At 34.7% G+C, this 24,829-nt stretch overlaps 1 protein-coding gene across 2 annotated transcripts in view; it reads left to right on the plus strand.

Moving 5' to 3' along the window:
* Positions 1-2,515: 2,515 nt before the first annotated feature.
* LOC117322096 (choline transporter-like protein 2) overlaps positions 2,516-24,829 on the plus strand; it is a 66,902-nt gene continuing 44,588 nt past the window's right edge. The window contains exon 1 of one of the 2 annotated variants that reach the window (XM_033876845.1): positions 2,516-2,717. In XM_033876845.1, the coding sequence (XP_033732736.1) occupies positions 2,648-2,717 (70 nt within the window). In that variant the 5' untranslated portion in view covers positions 2,516-2,647. Of the gene's footprint in view, positions 2,718-18,675; positions 19,115-24,829 lie in introns of those variants that run through there. The other variant, XM_033876846.1, reaches the window with a different exon arrangement.

Raw genomic sequence — 24,829 nt, forward strand, 5'->3', positions numbered from 1 at the left:
TTTTGTATCATTTGCTACTTTCGTGACCTTTCATTATGTAGTTATTTAACTATTTCATTATGTATTCATTTACCCGGTCATCTCTGTAAATAATTGATGTGTTTATTTTTTTTTGACAACAATGTATATTTCTTTTTGTAACTCTTCAATTTGGAGGAAATAAAGAAATAATAATAATAATAATAATGACTATGTCGCTGTCAGTGTCGGCGGCGGCCGCGTCGGCGTCGTTCGCACTGACGTTTCCGTGCGATAATTCAAGTACCCTTGAGCCGATCAAACTCAAACTTCATGAAGATCTTTCTTACCAAAGATACCCGCTTGGGATTGCTTTTCAAGCTCGAAGGTCAAAGTTCAAGGCCACTGTTACTAAAATAGAAAATTTGTTTCCATGCTATAATTCAAGTTCCCGAGAGGCGACCAAACTCAAACTTGGTGCAAATCTTCCTTACTAAAAGCGTTCGATTGGGATTGCTTTTCGAGTCTAAACGTCAAAGGTCAACGTCACTGTTACTAAAAATAGAAAATGTGTTTCCTTGTGATAACAATGACCCATCTAACTAAATTTTCATGCAGTTTTTCCTTACCACAAGAGCTTTCATGAAATAAATATGATGCAGAACTGTATTTCTATAAAATATGTTGTGTTTGCATGAGTATATTTTGAAGTCTGAAGAAATTCCGTCGCATTTAATGTTATTAAATATGAATAAATGTTTTATACTGACCGTGGATTGTGAGTGCTGTTGCTTATTAGTTGTATACGCCATGCAACATCTGGATAAATAAACTAGAATACATCGTTCTTGAATCTATTCAGGAAGTAAATAATAAACCGCGAAGTTGTCAACAAAATTTACATGACAGTATTTGAGATAAGGTCTTATTGTTATATAACTGTGATTGTTTCCGTTTTCTGATTGGTCGAGACCTCAACAAAATGCAATGTTAACCTGAAACTGGCGAATCCCTGTACGAGAGGTTATATTTAACTTTGCAAATTGATAACCCTGGCCTCGGGAAAATCACCTTTCTCAGGTTAACAATATCTTGTATTAACCTAAACAAAGTCAATAATTGTATATTGTTAAATATGGGCATCTCGCTTCGAGGTTATTTTCAAGAAGGAATGCAACTTCAGTTCATTTCGAATAAAGGAAAAATCACCTTTCTCAGGTTAACAATATCTTGTATTAACCTAAACAAAGTCAATAATTGTATATTGTTAAATATGGGCATCTCGCTTCGAGGTTATTTTCAAGAAGGAATGCAACTTCAGTTCATTTCGAATAAAGGAAGTGATACGAATTAAATTCACAATCCGTTAAAATGACATATTTTGAAAACGTTTGTTAAACTGGTTTATCTCCACGATTTGAGTAAATCGAACGTTGGGGGTTGTGACAAAATTTGTGACTGTCTTATTCGAGATTTACAGAACGTGGTAATCGTAAAGGAGAGTAGCAGAACTATCAGACATTAAAAAAACACAAGAGATCTTTGTAGCATTTTACACCAAATGCTACACCGTATACAAAAGTTCTAATTCTATCTCTGATAGGGACTGGAAAACCCCACTAGCAGAACCACAGACGCCTGCGTATATAATGCTAATTTAAAAAGAAATACGATATAACAGTGGTCTGCATGGGTACTATGGAAAGTACAAAACTAACATCTTATATGCATGCGCCTGTGGCGTGAACCGGTGCAATGTATTGAATTTCGCAGCTTACGTACAAGATATCTCTCGAATCCCCGAGCAGATTAAGTCCATTATTATTATTATATATGCGCACTATAACAGTCACAGCATTAAGTCATATGCTTGGTTAGATGCTGGAGGTCAATGTTAAAGGTCATAGGTCGCAGTTGACAACTTTTTGTAATTAAAAGCTTAAACGCATATGAATGAACCTCTGGCCAGATTTAGTTCATATTCAGACCATAACATCACACCATCAAATCATATACTTGATTAGATTTCAGTGTTGTCATTGGTTAAGGTTAAAGGTCAAAGGTCAAACTTGATTACTTTAAACTGGTGAACAAGATATTTTATTGATGGGGGTATATATCTATATGTGCCCCACCCCCCGAAAAAAAAAAACTTTTAAGGCGTGGACGCCGCGAGAACTCTCCTCGATTCATAGTCACTAGGGATATTTCCAGTCCCTCAATATAGAATTCTACGTTTCTGTTGTCACGTGGAATGTGACATAGTTTCGTCGGAAACAGAAGAAGACGACGAATAACACGTGTAAACGCAGTTAATATTGTACAACTTAAGCAAATTCCCTCGTATAGGAATAATACGCATAACATACATATCGACCCAAAGGAAAAACGTCTCTACGTCACAAGCACACGAGGTTTATACATTTTGGCGGGAAAATATGTGGCCGTGTTTATCTCATTGACATGTCGTCTGCTGATGGTTTATGGCGAGCTGATATCAGGAGTGGCAATGTGCTATCAGCCCTCTTCAAAGGCAAACTAACAGTGTGTCAGTGAAATAGCCTACCTGTGATATAAGTTACAGGTAAAAATTTGAGGTGTATTATCAGTCAGGGCCGAAGTCACGACAACAATGGAGGACATTTTATAACGTGACTTTTAGTAATTTTCTTTTGTATTCAAGTGAAAGATGGGAAAGCATAACGGCAAGGTGGAGGATGAAAAGGGTCACATCGAGACATCAGAGGGAAAGAAGTATGGTAAGTTTGCTGACCATATGTGGTGAACTATCACCCGTGGGCTATTGTTTTTTTCTGACTGTTTTACGACCTGTCGACAATAAAGTATAATAATAACGACGTTTACCTGACACTAGATCTGAGAATTTTATATCAATATCGATATCACAAATCGTTCCTAACAGACTCCTATAGTCTACTAACAGATCTAATTTGTATCAAATAAAATTTCATATCAGTATTTTTTCTAAGGGTCGTTTAGAAAAAAAATTTGTTTCACGGATTTCCGCTGTTTTAATTATGCACGATTTTATGAGCAAGGACAAAAACATCCTTCAAATAATTGTTAAACACTTTTTGGAGAGGGAATTTTCCATGGCAGGTGATCATGATCAGCAAGTATATGGAGAGAGGATGGGAGTGAGGGATGGAGGACATTTTCCTATTTTCTCAAATTTTTTTTTTTAAATTACTCATTTCATTTGTATTTTGCCCTATGCCCTGGCTCCTTGCCCATGCTTTGTATGTACAAACCAGTCTGTAGGAGAGATTTTACTGTTTCAATTCAACTAACACGAAATGTCCAAGTGAATTTTTCACTTTGATATATATTTCTTTTATAATATAATGAATATGATGCATATGAAAATACCCAGTATACACCCTATATACTATATATATATGATATAGGGTATTTTTGATAGTGTACATTACACTATTATACTATGAGATAATATACAGGATATTTTAGATCTATTGTATATTCTTAAATTGATAGAATGTCAAAGTCCTGTGTATTAATTTTTTTTTAGTTACAGAGAACAATTTCATCATGGATAATTTGGACAAGTTGATACAGATATTGACGTTGTAGACTCTGTAGCAAGATTGACTGTGTTTGGTTAACATTATTTTACTAAATTTAACTAAGTTTAACATCATGGTTGCCTAGTTTATATTTGCATGTTTTAAAACAATTAGTTTTGTTATGTATTTTATTTAGATATGTAGTATAGCCAAATTGCTGTGTGATCACAGTGATCAATCAATGATTTATTTTAACTAGTCCTTAAACTGTATTGCTAAAAACAATGAGTCTCATAATGATGAATTCAGCTATTTCCAGAAATTCTTTAAGTCCCATCCCATCAAAATTCTTTGAGTATAGGACATTATATCGGCTCGGGAAGATAATGTTCCCTTGGGGAAACAATCCTCCATATTCCCCTCAGACAAGGGCACTATTTATTTTATTATACCGAATAGAAATAATATTCCAAATATTGAGGCAAACCTCTTGGACGTCTGCTCCATGTTTACAAGTTGTCTGTGTCACTGTTGCGTTTGTAAGAATTGTCTCCCTTCTCAATGTTCGGGATTTTCCGTAAGAAACAATCGTGCGTTTTCGGGCGGAGCGGGGAACATTGCAATATCCCACGGCAATGTTGACCGCTGTTTCTGACACTGCATATTGTTTCAGGTCATGTGATTAGGAATTGACCAATAATAAGGCGAGAATCTTACATAAGGTATAATAAGTAACAATGTAGACTTATTACTGTGATCTTGTACATCCTTCATAATTCCAGCATCTGTCACTTGACAATTCAGACTTTTACAACACAAAACAGTGACAAACATCACAGTATTATTGTTTTAGTAAAAATAAGTTCCGTATGCATATATATATACATTTATAATAAGCATCAATAACATATGTTCTTTCAATTTATTACTGGTCATGAACTGTAATGAAAAAACGTTCTGGTCTTTGGTTAGGTAGATTGGTGGTTTCTCTTGTGACTATAGAAAAGTATATAATAATTATATGACAAAAAAGGAATTTTACTATGATTATCCTCTTGCCTTCCCCAACCCAACAAGTAGGGTAAGCTGAAGACAGACCAACTTATGTATCACACATAAATATACTATGATCTATGTTTGAACATACTTTGGGCAAATTATTCTGAAGACTGACAAGTCTGGCATCAACTATAAGTGATTTATATCAACCTGAATTAATTAAAATTGTCCATTTTGTTTTGAGACCCGTATTTTAACTTAGAAGTACACCCGTCCCTATTAGTGCACCACATTTTTTTTCTTCTAGGAAACAGGATGGGTGTGTTTGATTAAACTCCATATAAAGGTCGTTGACCTCACTGATATGTTGATTATTTCAATAATGTATATCGATCTGTCTATTTGGACAAAGAAAATTGAGGCTAAGGTTGTAAATGGCTGGCCAATGAAAACATTTCTTTCATTTTGTTGTGTCATTTTTTTATCAGAACTAATTTATTGGAAACATGCCAAAAAAATACCATAAAAAATGTAAAAAGACCATTAAAACCGTCCAAACACCTTAAAAATACCATCAAGTACCTTCCAAATACTATAAAAAAACACCAAAAAATACCATAGAAATACCATTTAAATATGAAAATACCATTCAAATACCATCAAAATTAGGGCTGGGACGATACAGTGATTGCACGATCCGATACGTATCACGATACCTCACCTACGATCCGATATGTATCACGATACTTTATTTATGGTATTGTCAAAGCAATGAACAACTTCAATGTGTGATTTTTTTTTCAAATTTTATTTATTTGTTAAACACAAAGTTTGACAAGTAACAAAACCATTTTAAACAGTACTTTCAACCTCTTACCATAGGCTCAATCATTTGAGTATTGCATGAATTGACTAGTGAACTGAGGAAACATAAAAATGCATTGCATCTTGACTAGTACTAGTAGAATAAAAGAAAATTTCAACTTATCTGGACTTGAAGAATAAAACATTAACTAATATGTAATACATGATGTAATACATGGAGCTCTATATTGTCACAGATTCAGAACTGCCTTGCATACCTTGCATATGGTTTTTGTTTTGTCAGTCTTCCTGATGCCACTGCCATCTTTGTTTTTATAAACAGGCTGATCGAACGTCTTCCACACGGACGATTTTGTGCCTTGCGGCATAACTAACTCATCCCAGTCCTCAATTTATAAACACATTTAGTCTAGCAATGGTTTTGTAATCTACTATTTGATTGGCTAACCATGAAATAGTCATCGTGAAACGACCAATCAAACGCTTCCTAACATAGTGCCTCATTCCCGGAAACGAGACTCGCAAGTATTTTCACTTTCCGAATATTCGATCTTTCGGTGTTTGTTTACAATTATTTTACTTTAAAAGCTTTGTTTAATGGATTTCAAATGATAATATGAAGCAATGCTTTTTGTTTTTCACAAAAATATAGCAGATCGATACCGTATCGTTATTTGCTTCTTTGGATCGATACTTGTATCATGTTGAAGTGTACCGCGATTCACCGATGCATCGGTGTATCGTCCCAGTCCTAATCAAAATATAAAAATATTATGCAAATTCCATAAGAATACCATTCAAACACTGAAAATACCATCAAGTACCATCCAAATACTATAAAAACACCAAGAGATACCATACAAATACCATTAAAATATGAAAATACCATCCAAATACCATCAAAATGAAAATATACAAATACCATAAAAATATCATGAAAATACCATACAAACGCCATCCAACTACCAACAAAATACCATTCAAATACTATACCAGAACCATCCAAATACTATCAAAGTACCATACAAATACCATAAAAATACCATGTGAATATCAAATAAAAATGAAAATACCATAAAAAATACCATACAAATAATATCAAAATACCATCCAAATACCATACAAATAATATCCAATTGCCACCCTAACTACCAACATAAATACCATCCAAATACTGTAGAAATACCATCCAAATAATTTCCAAATACCATTCAAGTACCATGTAAATGTAAAAGTTCTTGTAAGATTTTATACAATTGAATTAATTATAAGGCCCCATTTACTCAGTGAACTGGCTTGAGATATATATATACCGTTTGACCCTAGATTTTAAACGGCTGTATTAATCAGATATTAAACCACTCTAGGTTTGTAACATTGTGAAATATAAATTGAATGTAGCCTGAAGAGTTTTGTGAAATGTCCTGTTTTACAACAGCCTGTTATAGAATTAATGAGGTGTCACTTCCTATTGTCTACATGTGTTGACAGCTGGCTCCACTTAATCCGCAATCTCATTTCTGATAAACTTTATATAAGTATATATACATTTGTCAGCTCTGTACTATATGTACTACTAGAAAATTTGTATATATTTTGCATAGTTTTGAAGTAATGTGATTAATATCAACAATTGAATTCTTCTTCACAACCGCTGATTGTATTACTGTTTAGATCCCCATCCTAAAATCATAATGCATACAAGGCATTGTTGGGCATTAAGAGATAAACACAATCATGATGTAAAAAAATAGGCCTATAGGGATATTTCCGCACCCCTAAGGACTTGCCAGTAGATTTTTTGTTTTATTTTTGAAACCTTTGATATCCCAGCCCCATATGACCATATATAGCATTGCTTGACATTGAGGAATAAACATAATTCTGATGTAACAATAGGCCTAGGGATCTTTCTCCACCCAAGGGACTTAGTTTCTTTAAATGCAAAAAAACAATCCCTGGGGTCTTTGCACACCCAAAGGGAGTCTGGACTTCATTTCTGGGTTTTGTCTCTGAAGCAGTTGGGATCCCTTCCACATAGCCATATATAGCATTGTTGAACATCAACAAATAAAGCTATTAACGAATTGAACATGAAGGTATTTTGACGTTTGGTCAAATCTAACCAGATGTGCGATACAGGCCCTCTGGGCCTCTTGTTGAGATTTACAGGAGACATTAAAAGTGATTAAATGGACAATTTTACTTTAAAATGCATTAAAACAATCATGTTCTCTATATTTTACCCATTTTTTGTTTCGCGAAATTGAAATGATGGATTGTAGCTTCATGTTTTCCAACAGGATTACGTGGTCACTTTTAAGTTGTAGTGTAAAGGTATGATATTTTATCTGATATCATTTTAATGGCCGAAGGCACCTTCAGAGCTTTGTGTATAAGTGCATTAAGTTTTGATGACTGAAGGTACGTGTAACATGTATTGCACACTTGGTGTTACATTGTTTGATATATGACCATGTTCAGATAAGAGTGGAGTCGGATAACTTTTAACATAGAGAAATACATCCTGGTTGGTGTAAATTTTCAATTAATGATCGTGGATCTTGTATCAAGCCAGATACCGGACATCTAATATGGACAAAGAACAGGAAGTTGTGGATTTAAAACATGGTAAATATATTAGATTTTAGTTTAGTGATTTTTAGTTTACAGATCTATATGTTGATGTTGTATATAGAGTTTATTATAATTTCACCTCTGATATTTACAAACTTTTACCAACACATTGTTATATATGCAAAAATAATTTTCATTTTATTTGCAACAGACATTAAAATAGATAGCTATTTTGATAATCTAATTTACCCAATTAACACATTTTACAATCAGGGTCATGCTTATAAGCCCGAATTTCTCTATTCAACATGAACACCAAACAATTTTGTGCATTTTGGTGGTCAGACATCTGTAATTGTGTCTTCAGGGATCAGATGACACTTTAATTATTCATATTGAAATGTAAAATTATACCTGTTATTAAAGCATAATATATGTTGCAGTATAAGCTACTTTACTAAAACAATGTGTAGACAGGATCCATTGTTTGTGTTGTAGTGAGATAGACAATCAAACTTGTACAGGATATATATAATATATCCGACACACCACTTGTGCCCATTATTAGGGCCGCATAATGCAGGTGCCCAAAACCCAATTATGTTTGTCTGTGCATCAGTACTTTCGTTTCCAGAGATTATCTCAAAATTCAGAAGGTGAAACTTAATATGGTGTTGCATTGTGATATAGATGTAAAGTAAGAGTTTAAAAAGTTCTTAAGATCAAGGTTGTCATTACTGAAAATAAAAATGCTCATATGCTGTCAAAAATACATCACAATCATGGCCAAAATTTCTGAAAAAATAACAGGAAATATCCATACTATTAAAATGCATCATATAAGACTGTTGCAGAAGACCAAGCTTGCTGGAATTTCACATGAGGATACACTGTGACAGCTGTGCAATAGGGGTTTAAAAAGTTTCTAAGGTCAAGGTTGCTGTTACTAAAAATAGAACCAGGAATATCCTGTCAAAAAAGCATCATTTAAGGCTTAGAAGAACAAATGTTCTGAAATTTCACCTGTTGATACACTTTGATAAACATGAATGTGCAATAGAAGTTAAACATATCCTAGGGTTGAGTTTACTCATATTAGATTTCGATGGACAGCTTCAAGGTAATTGGGTCAAAGGTCACACTAGACCATTTATGAAATAAAAAAAGTTTGTAAACAAGATACCTCCTAAACCCCTTAATTTATTTTCTTCCCCACAGTTTCTTTATATCAAAAAATGTATCAGTTGTATTTTGTAAATTTGCAGCATATAAGTAGTACCAATTCATTGTCAATTTATCACTTGGTTTTAGGTTTAGAGACAGACACTTTGCAGGGCTGAACTCACTCGCCAGCTTGTTATCTAGATTGCCTATTGATTATTCTGACTATAGATTGGTGACTCATGGCCCTCTCAGTAGATGAAATGTATACCAGATAATTTCATATATAAAATACAAAATGTATTCAAATTGTTTTCCAGTAGCTGAAATAAACTTCTAGATTACTGTATTTATCCCCAAAAATCCTGATCCAGATCCTTCTTCTTTCACAGAATCATCAACTTTAAAATGATACAAAAGCGGTTCACATTGAATAAGTCATCCCAAAAAATAAATACTTAAATTTTACACTAGGAGATGGGGCTTATTTGAGGAGTGATTAAAGTGTCCCCACATTTTATCACTCAGCCCTCCACCTCTGGGTTGCGAGTTCAAAACCCACGTTGGGCAGTTGCTTGGTACTGACCGTAGGCTGGTGGGTTTTCTCTGGGTACTCTGGCTCTCCTCCATCTCCAAAACCTGGCACATCTTTAAATGACCCTGGCTGTTAATAAGACATTAGATAAAATAAACCAAATTGAGGATAAATATTGTACATGTATAAGATAAAGACAAGTTAACAAATTAATTATTAGTAGACATATTGTATATTATACACCATTGGGTGCACATTTTAAATAAAGATATTCTAGGGAGATAAAATAGTGTAAGTAAGCTACCTATACAAGCAGACTCACTGTAATGTGAAGTAAGCTAACAATGTAGGTAGACTTTCTGTAATGTAAAAGTAAGCTAACCATTGAGGTACTGCTGTAGTCTAAAGTAAGCTAACCATTGAGGTAGACTTGTTGTAGTCTAAAGTAAGCTAGCCATTCAGGTAGACTTGTTGTAGTTTAAAGTAAGCTGACTATGGAGGTATAGACTTGCTGTAGTCTGAAGAAAGCTAACTATGCAGGTAGTCTTTCTGTAGTCTGAAGTAAGCTAACTGTGCAGGCAGACTCATTGTAATGTAAAGTAAGCTAACAATGTAGGTAGACTTTCTGTAGTCTAAAGAAAGCCTATCACTCAGGTAGACTTGCTGCTTCCTAAAGTAAGCTTACTATGCTGTTAGAATACCTAACCTTGTAGATTGACTTGTATTTTTTATGCAAGTTATCCTTGAATAATCAGATAACCATGTAGATATGTGTGTGAACTTTGCTACATTCAGATGTTTTTTGGAAGATGTTGTAAAATAGACAAAACATACAGCTAAAAGCATCTATGATGTACAGCCATGCAGTTACTTTCAGATTGGATGATATAAAAAAGAATGAATTAAGATCCATTTGATATACATGAGAAAGGATCAGATGATGCATCAGATTTTATGACTGTTGACACATAAGCAGATAGCTATCTACAATTGTTACCTTAGTTGATCACATAATCTCCTTCCCTGATGATAATGTAGTAAGGTCTGTATTTAACCACTGCTTTATAATAACCAAAACATCCAGACAGAACTTAAGCATGCATCTATAAAGGGCTTCCAAGCTAAAATGTTCTTTTACAAACATGTATTTAATGACCTTGCATTTCAAGGTCAAAGAAGTTCATAACAAAACTAAATTCTTGATAATCAAAAGATCTAGTGTCACATTAAGTTTGTTTGACTGGATGACCTTGACCCGATATTAAGGTCACAGCTGTCAAATATGTTATAACATTTATTTGACTGTCTGAGAAGCCTTGGGTGAGAATATGACGGGTCATTGTGCTGATTTGATTTCTTGTAAGAATGCATGTGTAAAGTAGTCTTGTCTTGGTTTTGTTGTTACTAAATTTGAAATATTTGCTGTGAAATTCAAAGAAATTATCTATTAGATTTTAAATTGGATGGGTTTATTGCAGACATCAAATCCACAGCAGTTTCCCTCCTTTCATTTGTGAAAAATGAACATGGCCTATCTCAAGTAAGCATGAACAAAAAGTGATTCTACTTGTGAATATGACGACATTGTTTAGATTGGAGTAAATCTGGTATTTGATTGTTTATATTTTGTCATAGCGATGATCGTGGCTACTGATAGCCTAGTTCAGGCCTAATCGACATGAATTGTTGATAGCTGATCAATTACACAGCCGATATCTACCGTTATCTACCTGGGTTTGGACACACATGTTTTGTCATTTCCTACAGCATTCCAATACAGCATTGCAAACACTTTTACCTGTCACCCAGGACACAGTCAAGATTGTTCTCACAGTCTGATCTCAAAAATCTAGCTTTGACATGGGGGGGATTAGAACGTAATTGAAATCTGATTGGTTACGTTGTTGAACCAGGTAGTACATTTTTGTCACATTTAATCTGACTTACTAAAGATGGAATGGCAGTGAAAATAATCTAAAGGCTCTGTTCTCTTTGTTCTAATCTCACCATGTCTTTATCTAGATTACTGTAAACGTGGCTATTTTCGCGGGGGGGGGGGGGGGGGGGGGGGGGGGGGGTGCTAATTTCGTGATTTCGATATGTAAACTATACGCGTTGGGGTAATTTTCTTGATCGATCCACCTTAGTTTGTAGTTCGCGATTATGCAAATTGACATGAAAATAATACGTGTGGGGGAAATTTTCGAAATCAAAAGACTCAAAATTAGCGTAGATGTCCCCCTTGCATAAATTTCCACGTTTACAGTAGGCATTTCTTTTTAGTTTCAGGAAAAAAACCTGAAAAAAACTAACCCATCACAAGTTTGATACATATTCTTTGATGATTAGAATGATGCTATATAAAAACAAAAGCTAGTCAGTTCGATTATCATGCCACAAAATCTCTACCATTGTATTGAAATGATCACATGTATTTATGCTTCAGTGAAAATAGTAAGACCCCTTTTCGATAATTAAAACGGAAATACAGAACTGATGTTATTGTGTGTGAGCTTTATTGTTTTTATACCATGGCATTATAGCATCCCCAATGACCTGTTTTATGATAAGTCATAGTAGATTTACGTAGAAGACAAATCGATATGTAGTTATCATAACACATGCAAACAGTCTTGGACAGTGGTTTAATGTAGTAGCTTCATTTGTACATATATTCATAATCAGCCAGTTCATCACTTCAGGAACAAAATACGTCCTCAACCAAACTAAGATTGCACCTTCTGTCAGCATTTTCAAATCTACACAGGGGAGCAAACTCTGCAAGATTATGCTACCTGTGCTAATACCTCTTGAATTGCTAATATCATCACAGTTACATGAAAGAAGTACTTTTGATCTGGAAGTGTCTTTAGATGACACTAAAAACTTGAAAGCTTATTTTAGTATAAATTGATATCATTAAACCTCAACTAATATCTATCTTTTGATATTATCTGGTACATAGTAAGCCATGTTTGTCTGGAAATAATCCCTCCATGCCTAGAAACTGATGTCTATAATTATTTACAGTTGAGTAAAAACATCTGATTTCTGTTTCATTATTTTGTGAGAAGTCTACCCCCAAATTTGAATCAAAGTTTATCTGCTGGTCCTCTGGTCTTATAATTTATAACCTAGCTGTATTATATTTTACAGATTTAATCTGTGAGTCCCCTGTGTTATATATCACCTAGCTGTATTATATTTTACAGATTTAATCTGTCTGTCCCCTGTGTTATATTTTCCTAGCTGTATTAGATTTTACAGATTTAATCTGTCTGTCCCCTGTGTAATATATCACATAGTTGTGTAATGATTTTACAGAGTTTATTAGTTATGAACATTGTGATGTTGTTTACATATTTTGATTGTTTTTATTGATTTTGAAGTATTGATTTTGAAGCAGAATCTTCAGAACATATGCATGTATATTTTAAAATTTAAAATCCTCTACATGTACACAATCTTAATTACAGTACATGCTCCACTTGTATCAACAGAACCTGTCCTTTGTACTGTACATTGATTTCCTGTTGATTACTGCACAGCATGTTACATATCACTTAATATTCTTTTTGAATGTGTTTAGATGGTATTCTTCTGATTTATTAAATCTTAATAGCATAGAAAAAAGGCACAAAGGGCTGTAATGTTTCTGCTAGTACAGAGGTTAATCTAGACCTATTTCACTATGGAAATTAGGTAGTATTCCCAACTGTTAGTGTTTTCACCTTTGAATAAAAAAAAAATACCCCATCAAGAAAAAATCCCATAAAACTGGGGACAATTCTCCAAAACATCGGAAATCCCAAAAATTTTGATGAATTATGTAAGAATTATAGCAAAGAATAGCTGTGAAATGTTAAAGTTTAAAGAATTATTCAAGACACTCTAACCCTTCATTTCCCCTAATTTTCATAATGGGTAGTATTCCCCAAATCCTAGATTTATCGCTGTAGTATTTGATGCATCACCTCAATAGGGTAATAGCAAGGGTTATGGATTGTTGATGTAAGGTTAGAAATAGTCAGTGGCGTAAAGTGATCTATCTTGATGATGTTAGAAGAAAACTTACAAAACAATTTCTCTGGTTGTGAAGGAAGAATATTTGTGAATGACGGGACAGGTAATTTATGTGTTATTATACCCCCGCAACGAAGTTAGGGGGGTATACTGGAATCAGGTTGTCCGTCCGTCCGTCCGTCCATCCATCTGTAGAAGCGTTTTGTCCGGACAACTCCTCCTAAACCGATGGGCCAATTCCAATGAAACTTCACACAAATATTAATGATCATGTGTAGATGTGCATGCCACTTTATTTGTCTCAAAATTATGGTTGCTATGGCAACTGGTCACTATAAACAGGTTTTCCGATAAGAACCATAACTTTAAGATTGTCCGGACAACTCCTCCTAAACCGAAGGGCTGATTTCAATGAAACTTCACACAAATATCGAGGACCATGTGTAGATGTACATGCCACTTTCTGTTTTTTCAAAATTATGGTTGCTATGGCAACTGGTCACTATAAACAGGTTTTCCGATAAGAACCATAACTTTAAGTTTGTCCGGACAACTCCTCCTAAACCGAAGGGCTGATTTCAATGAAAATTCACACAAATATCGAGGACCATGTGTAGATGTACATGCCACTTTCTGTTTTTTCAAAATTATGGTTGCTATGGCAACTGGTCACTATAAACAGGTTTTCTGATAAGAACCATCACTTTTAAGTTTGTCCGGACAACTCCTCCTAAACCGAAGGGCCGATTTCAATGAAACCTCACACAAATATAGAGGACCATGTGTAGTTGTGCATGCCACTTTATTTTACTCAAAATTATGGTTGCTATGGCAACTGGTCACTATAAACAGGTTTTCTGATAAGAACCATCACTTTTAAGTTTGTCCGGACAACTCCTCCTAAACCGAAGGGCCGTTTTCAATGAAACCTCACACAAATATAGAGGACCATATGTAGATGTACATGCCACTTTCTTTTTTTCAAAATTATGGTTGCTATGGCAACTGGTCACTATAAACAGGTTTTCTGATAAGAACCATAACTTTAAGTTTGTCCGGACAACTCCTCCTGAATCGAAGGGCCAATTTCAATGAAACTTCACACAAATATAGAGGACCATGTGTAGATGTGCATGCCACTTTCTTTTTTTCAAAATCATGGTTGTTATGGCAACTGGTCACTATATTACTGGGTTATCTTAGTTATCCTCTAATTAACAGTTCCAATTCACCATTGACTCATGCAGATTGCGGGGGTATTAGTCAGCCATCCTGGCGACAGTTCTAGTTGACTTTGCTTTGGGCAGTGATGCTTAATTATATACCCCTGGCTGACCCGTCATCATAGTATCTCATTGGTCAATCCTGATGTAGTTATGTTACTGCTATGACAATCCCTGAGGTACCTGTAAAAATTCATCAGTCAATCACTAATGTAACAGCAATGAACCATGGGGAATGCTTGCAGACTACTTAAGGACCCTCAAGTATGGCCTACCCAGTCCATTTCAGGAAGCTTGTCCAACCCTGTTATCAGGTAACATCCTGGTACTGAACGAGCAGGGCATACAAGACTCACCAAGAGATGGGTTAAAGTCGTCCACTTGCATTGCCTGATCACAGCATTTGGCTGTGAAAGGAGTGTCTTGTGTCCGCTGTTGTTCTATCTTAGATGTGTATAATAAACATATCTACCCTGTACTGCATATTTGGTGTTTAGACATGTTACATGTATAACTATAAATTTTATTATTTTACGACAATATCAAGTAATGTATCAATCAATCTTGTTGGTTTAGGTGTAAGTAAGTTGGCACTATAAGAAAAAACCAGAGTACCTGGAGAAAACCTGCATGATTGGGCAGGTGACTCATGTCCTAACATTTCCAAGCCTAATGAGGATATCAAATCCTGGTCACCTAGGTGAAAGGGCAGTGAATAATGGATGTGACAAGACCTTGTGATTATACTCCTAGTCAAAACTCTTATGTTTTGATGGAACTCAACTGGTCTCCACTGGCTAAGATATACTATTTTATATGGCATTGGGGTTTCTGGAATCAATGTGTTGCATTGAAAGTCTTTTTTGGAGGTCACAAATGTGAAACTTTTAATAGAGCACACTGGGGTATTATCGACCACTGGGTATTATCGACCATTTGTCTCATTAAATCTTGATATAAGTCGTAAGAAGCTTTGTCTTGTCATTCAATCGCTTCTATCACTTAGAATACTCCATTCGGAATAACTTGAGGTTTTCCTTAGATTTCTGAGAGCCTTTAAATTCCTAATGGATAACATTGTTGAAACTGGCAAGCGCGGGTCTTTCAAAACAACGTAACATTATACGGGATAATTTAACTGGAAAGGGAAAATGAAAGTGTTTTTTTTAACATGCACACGCAGACAGTCTGCCAGTTTTTATTGTTTGAACTGTATATGAATGAGTATTTTTAATGTTTTTTATGAAAAATGGGATAGTCATGTCAGCTACAAGAAAAATGGGATGGTCGATAATACCCTGATGAAATTATAATCGCAGGGTATTATCGACCGTTGACTAAATAAAAAAATAAATGGGAGTTCCGCACGTATGATTTGACATTATACAGGCTATATAAAGATTTGACTCATTAGTAAACTATTTGTTCGATAGTGTCATGGTTAAAAAAGAGAAAATAAAGTGATAGTTCCACGAATTTGTTCTGAAATTGAATACGAGTTCGAATACACTCACCAGCACGTATTTCTTTTTTTTTCTGTTGTAATTGATCAATTAGAATTAAGATATGCAGCGCATTGTAACCAAAATAACCCGTATATTCAAAATCAAATTGGCAATTTGATGGATTTAAACTTACAATAAAAGGATTTATTTATTAGATTATATCTTTTTTACATACACTTGTATTAATATTTATTTACCAGAACAGTCCCTAATGAATCAGATACAAGCTTTAATCCCACTGTAACATATTAACATATCAACAAAACAGTTGAAAATAATTAGCACCTGGTTACGTATCAGATTGATGATAAATATCAGTTTATGGTAGTAGATTCCGTACAGCAACGATGCAACTCTCATAAACCTGAATCGGGATGCTGATATTCAGGCATACTGCAGGTCCTGGTGCAACTTCTGTCTGTAAGGCCTATATACATGTAGCTTGAAACAACTTACATTTTGTATTTGTTTCCATAGTTTGTTTTCGACACCCTATACCTTATACATTTCTGTAGTTACAACTATGATTTTAAAAGAAGATTCGTATATGACCGAGGAGTGTATTATAGCAAGTTTGGAGGAAAATATTGTCGATAAAAAAAAATTATACTATCAATTCTTTAAAAAGTTTTCTTACGGTCGATAATACCCGGAAGTGGTCGATAATACCCTGCGTATATTATTGAATAACACCGAAGGTTATCTCAAGGTCATAACACGTCTGTGCATCCAGTTGGTCAATTAATATGGCTCGTCAATGAGGCTATCGGATCATCGATGTTTGAGCAGTATGTGACAGTGCAACTCTCGGATGCAGTGAATTTACCCTTAAACGGTCGATAATACCCCAGTGTGCTCTAGTCATTGAAGATAGTCAAACAATCTTGCTGTGTTTGGGAAATTTGTTGAAGTGAACCTTAAACCATTTTAATGTTTTAACAACTTTGAAAAATTATTTTATTTTACAACATGATATAAAGCTTAAATGCTAATGATGACTATCACAATTTGTCAGTCATATTTATCAGAATTGTTGATCTTATGAACTGAATAATATGTGTTTAAATGTAACAGAAAATACATGCATTTCCCTTTCGATTTATTTCTACAGCAACACCTACATGTATCAGTAATTATCTATGCATTGGGAGCCTACATTTATCTTTAATTGGATGATTGTAGAAAAACTGAACCCCCATAAAAGGCATTTTTTTAGCATTGCTTTAAATTAATATGTTTTGCATCATTGATGTCTACCTCACAGGGTTTGTATATATTCCATGCTGATCTGATTAGAGTCATTAATATTTATGAAGGTACCACAGCTAAATTGCTTCCTTTTAGATCTGCTTCATCAATTATTTCTACATATCGATTGTTCTGCGCTATCATGAAAGCACTTACCTATATGCACGAATGCCCATTAAGGAGTGGAACTTTTATGGTGGATTCAAGGTCATACAGATATTTTTTTAAGACAATACTTGGCACCTTGGAATTCAGTTTACTGTGAAATGCTAGTCATATCCTGCTATCTTGGACAGGTGTATTCCTCTTAAATTGCCCATTTGTTACATGATCAGGTCCCAGTTTTATCAATCTTCCCTAACTTAAAATTTCGATAGGAAAGCATTTCAAATCCATGTAGATACAAGAGGGTCAGGAAATAATGAACTTATTGTCTTTATGAAAATCTGAACAATTTAAAAAAAAAAAAAAAAAAATGTTATGAATGAAATCCTATAACCTTTCTTGCATTGATAGATAAGGATAAATATTTGATTATGGAAGAATAAAAACATTACTTTACCTTGAAAATAAATATAATACAACACAATATCATTGTTTTTCTTTTTATCACATAAACAGGAGTTATCTCCCCTTAATATTGCCCGTCATATTTTTTTTTTTGGTCATTTTCTGGTGTCACAGACCAACATGGCTCTTAACAACATTAGCATCTACCTATATGTATAAGGGCTGACAGGGGGGGACAACTCTTTAGATCTGTACTCAAACATAGGTTATATAGATGTATAAGAAATCTTTTTCTTGGAAGACAGCATTTTATAAGTGTATCATATCCCATTAAAAAAGACAACAAATTATAATGTTTTATTTTGGCTTCAGTAATTCATTCAGTTACATAGGTTTTCCACAGAAAATGAATGCAACAAACTTTAGCTCTGCTGATATTGCCAACCTTTAAGAAAATGAAGATATCCCCATTGTGGCCCTCTATAGATAATCAATGAAAGGTATTGTGTGGTTTATGCTGATTTACACGGGGTGATGGGGAGAGAAGCTTATATACACAGCCATTGTATAGACTCACTGGCTGTATAAGCAACAAAATGTCAGATTCAGCATCCGAAGCACAACCCATTCACCACAGATTTCAAACCAGTCATAGGTTAATAATGATGGCGGGGAAAAGGACATGTACTACAGTTTCCTATCATTTGTAGGCGTGATTATCATTATACAGGTAAAATTTGTGAATTACCTGACTCACAGGGTACGTTAGTATAAAGTTTGATACATGTGTTATGACAGGCATCTACGGTTATTGTTGAGTGGCTGGATTTACTGCAATACATCTACAGCACAATGGATTTAATTATTTCTACTAAAAGAACTAGTAACTGGTGTTGACTGGCAGGGAGTGTTAAAATATATCAGTAACTTGTGCTGACTGAATTATAAAAGACAACTTCTTCATCTGATAATAAACAATGTCCAATAAAGTGGAGCCGTTGGAGTGTAAGTATTACTGACCAGGTATATTGTATAATGTTTATATCACTATTGTCTACATTAAATGATACCTGGACATGAGGAAAAATACACCTGTATGTTACAACTGATATAATCATGGTAACATATTATTGAACATTTTATTGCACAAATTTCTTCTTAGTCATAAATAACATACAAGCATATTGACAATGAATACCTATATGTATATAAAACTTCATTATTACAATATTCAGTATGGATTTTTTATCATTTGTAACAAATCATTTTGGAGAACTTGTACAGATGTAATCATTATCAGGGTGAAAAATAATTACACATTGTTTAGCGATGAGAAACAATTTTAGAACTCCACAGGATTTACCGTTTTGTACTCTGCTTTCCAGCTGCTGGGTCATATAATTAGCTTTGATATGATTAATGGCAGTGTGTTAAAAAGTTTTAAAAAAGCCATATACTGTTGTCAAAAAGATGGAAAATTGATAAAAAATTAGAAAAAATTAAGATAATAAATTTTCTAGATAAAATTGAATAAATCAATTTTACTTGGGAACATATGTGCAGTGACCCAGTCATCACGTCAATGTTGGATTTATTACTGGTAATTTTATATGTGATTTTTTTTCATTTTTAGATTCCATATACCTGGGGTAAAGCCCCTTCTTACTCATACATGTAGAAACATATTTGTTATAATTATGTGGTTTTGTAATTTGAATTTTTTTTTATGATTTTAAATTCTATAGAAAACAGTTCACTCATTCAACCAGTTGGACATGAATAAAGCTATCAGTTATTACGTAATTTGTATACACATTGTATATATACATATAAAATCCTGTCCGTTATAAAGCCAAATTTAAATGTCAAACTTGGAGGTATATGAAGGGGTAACTGGTGATTTACTTTATGAATGATTTCGCTGAATTTTTTATGAATGAAAATATTGAAAATAAAGAAATTAATTTAAAATTCAAAATCTTGATAAAATAATGAAAATTAAGAATGTTTTACTTGGTCAGCAGTGCCACTGCTAGTAAGATAAACAGTTGATATTGTAGATCAGGCTTAAAACAATAACTTATTATGATATATCTCATCTGCTAGACCCTGTAAAATGACTAAAAATGGAAAGATTCGGCCAACAATGTAATTTATATCATAACTTGGCAGTCTCAAATAGGTTAGGTAAGTCAGTTTGAATGTTATTGAAAGAGTTTTGTAAATTTCTAAATCCCACCCAAATTTCTTTCTATTTTGGTGAAAAAACTGGTTCATAGTATATCTCTATGTGTTGTCATGATGAACACTATCATATAACTATTTTAAGGTGCTAAAATACTTTTATTTTCTGTGAAACTGAGATAACCTTCATTATGAAACATATTTATTTGTACATAAATTTTCTTTAAAGGGGCAATTCTGTGCTAACTTTTGAAAACCGATTATAATTGATAATAGATCAATTCTGAGTTTCCAATTATCAATTCTGAAAGTGAAACCGATTCACATCACTATTTAGTGTTAATGTACACACTCAGATAGAAGGAAAACTCATACCTTAGTCTTTCATTTACTTTTCTCTGATGCATGTATGATTGGTGATTGAAACGTATCCACTGTACACTGTAAAGACATCTCTATTCCAGCAGATACATAAAGGTTGACAATGATTGGAATGACAATTGTGATATATAGTCTCTCTTTAATTCAAAGGATATAAGCAAAAAGCATCCTTGAATTTTCTCTGTAATATGTACGTGGCATTGACATGCTGTTGGATCATACCTTAGTCTCAAATTCTTGGACAGTGTAAAATTTGTTATAGGATGTATGGAACATGTTCATATGTTATGATTGAGATTGATTTTCTACGCAGTATTCAGGAAATTACCGTTACCAGGGGGATGACATCCTGGATTGTGCCTAGGTATATTGATCTACCTGTAATCAAGTCATCTGTTTACCTGTGGGAATGACATAGCAAATACAGGACTAACCCATCTACCATTGTTATTTCATTTATTGACATCTTGATAATATATGATGGCCGAGTGACCATTCTGAGACAGTATTTAATGTCTTGATAAAAAAGCATTGTTATGGTTACCTCGATCATGTGTAGGAGTTAATGTTGTACATACAATGATTCTTGTATATATATACATTCAAATTTTTGGGGATCCAAAGTAATCGTGGAGATGATTCAATATTAATTATCTTCAAGGATTTGTGAACGGGATGGAAAATTGCATATTGTGTGTCCATCTTTCTTTCCAGGAGTCCATGTGTCCATTTTCAAAGAAAAATCAGCTCAATAAAATGAAAACATTACCTTCTTGAAATGATGAACCTTCAATATCATATACCAGAGTTATTTCATCCATTTGCACATGATGGTATGGAGATTGATTATAGATGACATTTGATAGACATGATTCATGTTGACAATAGCTCTGGAGTGTTATAATTACTGGAGACAGATGGTGTAGGTACACTTTGTAGCGTGTATCATCTCAATGTTTATTATCGTGACACGAGAATCAATATACATATATTAGATAGATAATCATCCATTGATTAAGTAATGAATACATATACCATCAAACTCTTTCCCATTGTAGTCTCGATTTTGGAGGGACATATTTTGTTTTACTCTTTTATCATTCTCTATTATTCACAGTGTCAGCAATCTAATGAGTCTTCCAAACCACCGGTTTATTGTTGATAAAATATTTGTATAAATGTGTGTTTTGGAGCTTGGAAATTTTTTATTTTCATGAATTCCAAAAAGTTTGTTTACAATATACAGTGTACATGTAAATTCAACATACTATTTTCTGGTGGTATTACCATCAATCAACAGAGTTACAAAAGAAAAGGGAATGATAGACGTGTGTATATATATATATACGTAATTAAAAATATATAATGTCCTTGTGATGGATATACATAGTAATATACACACCTGAAGAGCTTGCTCTCAAAGCATGTGAAAGCGCTAGTGTGAATTTCTGGTTTGTGTTTTTTATTATTATTACTATGTATACGTATATATATATATGCCTATTAATTGTTTCCTCATTGAAAACTGAAATCTTTGTCTTCACAAAAAACAGAACATCATTTAGAAGTTGCAGTCATGCAAGGTTATATATACATAATTCTTGTACATACTGAATACAAAAGTAATGATGGTGTAACTTAACATTATAGCAATACTTATATACTTCTTCATTCATTAATCCTATACAATATGTGCACATTTTCATTCTCTGCTGCTGTGAATTCTCTACAGGGAATGTATCAAACAAACCTGGTTGAACCATAATCCAGGTATTTCATAATTTATAAGGGAACATTTGGGCATGCAGTCAGATGTATATATATAGAAAACCTTGGAGAGAAAATTGCAGTATATTTGGTCATAAAAGTTGGGTGTTGTTATGGCAGCTGTAAACAAAGAGGAGTTCCAATTCTATTGGGCCATCACATACTTCCTGGTCAGAATCGATACAAACCTATTAATTGATTGTACGGCAGAAAGCTAGCAACTTACAGGTGTGGAGATTGTCTCTTATCAACTGGTAGATATTTCTATAATGATATGAAATACCTTTAAATATAAAGTCTATTGAGTGATAACAACAGCTGGTGTGATATCAGAACGGGATCTGAACAAGCTGTTGTTCTTTGAATGCATATTATTAGAACAGGTAATTTGACCTGTTTTGTCAAGACAAAATGTTACATAAGTTACATCATTGATGTAAAAAAGTTACATGATATCTAGAACAATATCATAGATATTTTAAGTGCATTGCAAAAATCCCTTTGATTATTAGTACGCTGAAAGCCCTTCAAAATCAGCAGAAAATATATTTTTAGATGGTATAAGTTTCCTCTAGCCCTGACACCCGACTTGGACATTCTGACAGCTAGATGTCTGGTACTCTAAATCAGCAGAAAAGCATCTGTAGATGGTATGATAAACAAGAAATAGGTAATAAGGGCCCAGTATCAGAGATAAGGTGCCCTATAGTTACCGTAATTAGGACCCAGCATCAGTGGTAAGGTGCCCTATAGTTACCGTAATTAGGGCCCAGTATCAGAGGTAAGGTGCCCTATAGTTACCGTAATTAGGGCCAAGTATCAGAGGTAAGGTAACCTATAGTTACCAAATTAGGGCCCAGTATCAGAGATAAGGTGCCCTATAGTTACAGTAATTAGGGCCCAGTATCAGTGGTAAGGTGCCCTATAGTTACCGTAATTAGGGCCCAGTATCAGAGATAAGGTGCCCTATAGTTACCGTAATTAGGGCCCAGTATCAGCGGTAAGATGCCCTATAGTTACCGTAATTAGGGCCCAGTATCAGAGGTAAGGTGCCCTATAGTTACCCAATTAGGGCCCAGTATCAGTGGTTAGGTGCCCTATAGTTACCGTAATTAGGGCCCAGTATCAGTGGTAAGGTGCCCTATAGTTACCGTAATTAGGGCCCAGTATCAGAGGTAAGGTGCCCTATAGTTACCGTAATTAGGGCCCAGTATCAGAGGTAAGGTGCCCTATAGTTACAGTAATTAGGGCCCAGTATCAGAGGTAAGGTGCCCTATAGTTACCGTAATTAGGGCCCAGTATCAGAGATAAGGTGCCCTATAGTTACCCAATTAGGGCCCAGTATCAGTGGTAAGGTGCCCTATAGTTACCGTAATTAGGGCCAAGTATCAGAGGTAAGGTAACCTATAGTTACCAAATTAGGGCCCAGTATCAGTGGTATGGTGCCCTATAGTTACCGTAATTAGGGCCAAGTATCAGTGGTAAGGTGCCCTATAGTTACCGTAATTAGGGCCCAGTATCAGAGGTAAGGTGCCCTATAGTTACCGTAATTAGGGCCCAGTATCAGAGATAAGGTGCCCTATAGTTACTGTAATTAGGGCCCAGTATCAGTGGTAAGGTGCCCTAAAGTTACAGTAATTAGGGCTCAGTATCAGAGATAAGGTGCCCTATAGTTACCGTAATTAGGGCCCAGTATCAGAGGTAAGGTGCCCTATAGTTACCGTAATTAGGGCCAAGTATCAGAGGTAAGGTAACCTATAGTTACCAAATTAGGGCCCAGTATCAGTGGTAAGGTGCCCTATAGTTACCGTAGTTAGGGCCCAGTATCAGAGGTAAGGTGCCCTATAGTTACCGTAATTAGGGCCCAGTATCAGAGATAAGGTGCCCTAAAGTTACAGTAATTAGGGCCCAGTATCAGAGATAAGGTGCCCTATAGTTACCGTAATTAGGGCCCAGTATCAGAGGTAAGGTGCCCTGTAGTTACCGTAATTAGGGCCCAGTATCAGTGGTAAGGTGCCCTATAGTTACCGTAATTAGGGCCCAGTATCAGTGGTAAGGTGCCCTATAGTTACCCAATTAGGGCCCAGTATCAGAGGTAAGGTGCCCTAAAGTTGCAGTAGTTAGGGCCCAGTATCAGAGGTAAGGTGCCCTATAGTTACCATAATTAGGCCCAGTATCAGAGGTATTTAGGTGCCCTATAGTTACTGTAATTAGGGCCCAGTATCAGAGGTAAGGTGCCCTATAGTTACCGTAATTAGGGCCCAGTATCAGTGGTAAGGTGCCCTATAGTTACCGTAATTAGGGCCCAGTATCAGAGGTAAGGTGCCCTATAGTTACCGTAATTAGGGCCCAGTATCAGAGATAAGGTGCCCTATAGTTACCGTAGTT

The sequence above is a fragment of the Pecten maximus genome, chromosome 2, assembly GCF_902652985.1.
Source record: "Pecten maximus chromosome 2, xPecMax1.1, whole genome shotgun sequence".
Lineage (NCBI taxonomy): Eukaryota > Metazoa > Mollusca > Bivalvia > Pectinida > Pectinidae > Pecten > Pecten maximus.